Raw genomic sequence first — 5,049 nt, forward strand, 5'->3', positions numbered from 1 at the left:
GCAGAGGGAACAAGTATATACTTAGGCAAAACAAAAGAATTGCTCATAAATAAAAGGATCATGGAATTCAGAAGAGCAGAACAGGAGAGGTAGAAATATTTCCCCTTCGATTTGAAGTACAAATATAGAGATATTATATTTACTAAATGAATTCATTTACATGAGGAAAGTTTTAATATCAGTTGAAGTTCATACTTTCTCATCAAAATTATGATAATAAAATATATTAGATATGAAATTTCTATATAAATCATAAAATGCTACACTCGTGTTAAAATTTTCAGTATTTCATCACAGAAAAACTCTCATTCTAGAGAGGGCTATGAAAGAGGTCCCCAAGATAGAGAAATTAACATTTCCTTCTGATCCATTCCCAAATTTTATTGGAATAGTAGAGTCAGGTCAAGAGCTGGTTTTGATCCAGAGCAGACATTAGTATCCTGGACAAATGGAACTGTAAATAATGTTATTAAGAACTCTGTAGAGAAAATTCCTCCACAACTTGTAGAAAAAATTCTCATGTATAATTAATGCTCATAAACTTTTATTGGCTGGAAAAGTATGATATAAATGGTTGCTGACTTATGTACTCTAAGAATTTAAGAGGGAAAACAGGGAGGCAATAAACTAAAGAAGAGTCACATAAGTCAAAACATACATTTTCCCCTTCAACAATAATCCCAAGCATAAAAAATAAAATATGCATGAGAATAATGTACATTTCTGTCAACATTGTAAAACTAGCAAAGTAAGGCTTGGCAAGACTAAATGACTAATATAAGGCCACTTTTTCAATGTTAATGAGGCAATATTTTAGAATATTTTTGTAATATATCAAAGCCCTGAAATTTGCCAAAACAAATTAAAACCACCTACAGAATGACAACAAAAAAAGACTAATAAAAGAACAAACAACCAAAATTTTGACATTTTTACACTCAACTGATATTATGGCTATTGAGAAAATGAGGTAAGATTCATATTAAAAGTTAAAACACCAGTTTTTCTATCTCTGATCATTTAATGTTCTAAGGGATCAAATCCCTTTTCATTACATTAGAATCATAGATAACACTATAAAATGCCTTAAAAATTACACCAAAGGAGTACAAAGAATAGAAATACAATTGAAAAGGAAATAGAAACAATCTAGATAAAATGCCTACTTTTATAAATAAATGAATTAAGGCTCAGCTAGGTTAAGAGACTTGCTCACGGTCTGAGAACTGATGAGTTCCAGACTCAAGGTGAGAAGTTAGATCTCTGAATGTGTAGTCCACAGGTGCGCTCCTTGGCAAGGCAGCAAGAAACGACCTCCCTCGCACAAGCAAGGAAAAGCACTCTGTCCAGAAGATCCTCCAGCTTGAGTGTACCTAAAGCGAGCCACAAGGCAGAGACCAGGCAGAGTCTGTTCATACCAAAAACGGGGTGCCAGTCACCGCGATAAGGTCTGTTTCTTTCTGAGAAGCGTGGCTTCCCGTTGGGTGGGAGAATCCGAACTGGGTTTCTTCCTCATGCCCAAAGAAGTCAGATTCAGACTGCACATTCCAATCGGCTTTGGCTGGGGTCAGTAGTTCTGAGACACTGTTGTCACACAGAGTGCTGGAGGGAGTCAGAGCCTCTGTGTCCACGGTTAGCTTATTGCTGGGCGTCAGAGCCTGGGGCTCCAGGCTCGAGTTTTTCAGAGCCAAGGAGCCAAAGAGCCCCACGTTCCCAGGGGAGACATCGTCCACGTCTAAGGGGCTCTGCTGGTATCCGGCGGCCACCGAGGTCCCGAAGAAGAGAGAGGTATCCAGACTCTGGGGAAGGTCACTGGGGGCTCCCCTCAAGGCCCGAGGGTCCACCGCTTGCCCTAAGGAATGGCTGCTGCCACCACCGCTGCTGCTGCTACTGCTACTGCTGCTGCTGCTGCTGCTGCTGCTGCTGCTGCTGCTGCCGCCGCCGCCGCTGCTGCTACAACAACTACCGCTACAACAACTGCTGCTACTGCTACTGCTGCTGTTGTTGTTATCGTCCGCAGCGAGGCTTCCTGCCAGGGTGGAGTTGACAGAGGCCACATCAATGGTCAGGATTCCAGAGCTGACCAAGGCCGTGTCCAGCACCGCAGCAGAAGCGTGGCCAGGCACATCCGAGAAGAGAGACACTAGCTCCGCGCTGCCACAGAGGTCACTCTGCCCCTGGCTGCTGAGCTCACTGCTGGGTGTGAGAGAGTTCGCAGCCTCGAGCTGGGCCAAGAGGTCCTGGCTGAGGTTGTGCCTTTTGGCCATGTGGGTCTTCATGCTGTGCTTGGACGTGAAGAGTTTGTTACAGGCGGAGACCGGGCACCGGCTCTTCCAAGCGCCCACGTCCTGCAAGTGCTTCTTGGAGTGGATGTAGAGGCTGCTCCGAGCGGAGAACCTGGCACAGCAGCCTTCCACAGGGCACACGAAGGGCTTGGTGCCCAGGTGGGTGATGCTGTGGCCTTTCAGGTGCTCGGCCCGGGTGAAGGACTTGCCACAGCCCTCCACGGGGCAGGTGAACCTGCGGTCGTCCTCGTGCTTCCTCTTGTGCCTTAAGAGCTTGGACATGCTGGTGAAGTTCCAGCCACAGCCATCAAAGTCGCAAAGGAAGGGTCTCTCCCCGGTGTGGCTGCGCAGGTGAATCTTGAGCCTGCAAGCCTTGTCATACTGCTTGCTGCAGCCAGGGAAAGAGCAGGCAAAAAGTTCCTGTTCCCTGAAGTGGGCGCGGTTATGAGAAAAGAGGGCACTCACAGTAATGAACGTCTTCTTGCAGCCAGAAAACGCACACTGGTAAGGCCTCTCGGGCTCAAAGTGGCTGCGCTGGTGGGTGCTGAGCTTGGCCTGCGTGGGGAAGCTCTCCTCACACACCTCGCACTTGAAGGAGTTCTCCTGCTCGTGCCCCTTCATGTGCGCTTTGAGGTTGTACACGGTGGTGAAGCTCTTGCCACAGCCCTCCACCGGGCAGCCAAAGGGCCGCAGTTTGTCGTGCGACTGCAGGTGTCTCTTGAGCTTGTAAGACGTGGTGAAGGTCCAGCCGCAGCCGCTCAGGGGGCACTTGAAGGGCCGCTGGCCCTGGCTGCTGCTGTGCGTCAGCAGGTGCACCTTCAGCTGGTGCTTCTTGGGGAAGGTTTGGCCGCACTGCGCCTCCGGGCACAGGTACAGCACCACGCCCGGGCCCGGGACCAGAGGCGCGCGGGGGCTCTGGGCGGCGGCGGCCAGGGCCTCGGCCTCCTCCTCCTCCTCCGGAGGCGCCGGGCCCGGCACGGGTTCCGCCGGCTCCGCCAGCAGGAGGTCCGGTGGCAGCTCGGGGCAGTCGCCCAGCTGCGCCGCGGCGACGGGCGGAAACCCGGCCTGCTGAGGGGCGATCAGTGCCCCTGGCCGCGGCGGCCTCGGGGGTGGCGGCGGCTGCGGCGGCGGCTGGGGGAAAGGCGCGACCCCCGGTTCCCAGGCAGGCGGCGGGGGCGTGGTCAGGGTGAGGACGCCGTTCTCAAAGCGCAGCAGCAAGTCCTGGTTGTGGATAGTGATGGTGCCCGCGAAGGCCGCCGCCGCCGCCGCCGCCGCCGCCGCCGCCGCCGCCGCCGCCGCCGCTGCCGCCGCTGCCTGGCCCGCGGCGGGGAGCGGAGCCGGAGCCGGGACCGCAGACAGGCAGCGGGGGCCCAGCGCCGCCAGTCGGCCCGCTGGGTTCGCGCTGCTCTCGCGCCGCTCGGGCCCCGGGCCTGCCTCGGCCTCCTCCCTCCACCCGGGCCCTCCGGCCTGCGCGGTGCCCACTGTTTCTATGTCGCCACCCACCGGGTCAAGCAGCAACAGGAAGAAGTCTTCGCCGCGGCTGTGGACGCCCTGGTGATCCGGCCTCGGCGCCAACCGGTTCGAGCTGGGAATCGGGCCCAGGCCCCGTGAGGCCCTCTGGGCCTCTGCGCTCCGCGGCCCCGGCCCGCCATCTTGGGCCCCCCGGAGCAGTAGGAGGCGGCGCGTGGGGGCCTGACAAGCCAGAGAGTCCGGGGCTCGGTGGACCCCGCCGCCACCCGCGGGCCAGCAGCCGCCGCCGCCGCCGCCGCCGCCGCCGCCGCCGCCGCCCTGTGGTGTCCCGCGAGCCGGGAGCAGCCTCGGGATTTCCATCGCGGCGGCGTCGGTGAGGCTTGGCTGGAACCAGAGCCTAGGCGGAGGCGCGACCCCGCCCCCTGCCGCGGGCCCGAACACGTTCCTGAAAGGAAAAAAAAAGTGCAATGCGCAGAAACTGGCCCTATCAGATATTAAAACGTATTTAACGCCACCGTGATTTAAATATTCTGGTACCGTGTCTCCGGAACACAAGAGACAGCCCAGAGGCAGAGTCTGGTGCCAGCAAAGAACTTCCAAGGGTTCTGTTACAAAGTAGCCAAGGTCCTCCAAAGTAGGGCAAGAATGACAGCTCCTCCACAGGGCTGCTGAGGCACCCAGACACCTAGCCAAGGAAAACAACTCAAATCCCTACCTCACCCTGTGTATCAAATACAAGCAGCAAGGCAGCTGAGCCTGTTCCCTGGCACTTTTCAGGGACTTGCAAACTATTTACTCCTGGATGGAGGGCAAAACTTCTGACAGGATCAACTGTGTTGCCTACTACCTTAAAGCCACCCTTTCTGGTGCAGATGCCCCAGCGCTTGCTCTCTCTCTCTCTCTCTCTCTCTCTCTCTCTCTCTCTCTCTCTCTCTCTCTCTCTCTCTCTCTCTCTCTCTCTCACACACACACACACACACACACACACACACACACACACACACACACACACACACACACATTCGGGAGCTCCCAGTAACTTGTAATCCTTGGAATTGTGGCCAGGAGCCAGGTCCGGGTTAAAAGTTTTTCTCATAGTTAGGGTTTTGTCGCCCTGGCACAGGAGTCAGAATAAGAAACGGGGCCAAAACAGATTGGCATCCTTTGACCTACAGGTGTGAAACCTGCCTGCTGAAGCAATTGATAATGAAATCTGGAAACTGCAGCCTGCTTCGCAGTTCTCTCTGAGTAATGCTTTAGGCTACACAGCCCTAAACAATGCAGCTTATAAGGA

General features: G+C 54.2%; 1 protein-coding gene across 1 annotated transcript; it reads right to left on the reverse strand.

Annotated features, from left to right (window-relative positions):
* Positions 1-527: 527 nt before the first annotated feature.
* On the reverse strand, positions 528-4,191 carry LOC311601109 (zinc finger X-linked protein ZXDB-like). Its single transcript, XM_084788485.1, has one exon. It carries the CDS (start codon positions 4,113-4,115, stop codon positions 1,413-1,415), a length of 2,703 nt encoding a protein of 900 aa, XP_084644611.1. The 5' UTR covers positions 4,116-4,191; the 3' UTR covers positions 528-1,412.
* Between the last annotated feature and the right edge of the window lie 858 nt (positions 4,192-5,049).

Source organism: Acomys minous, assembly GCF_964271855.1.
Source record: "Acomys minous genome assembly, chromosome: 7".
Lineage (NCBI taxonomy): Eukaryota > Metazoa > Chordata > Mammalia > Rodentia > Muridae > Acomys > Acomys minous.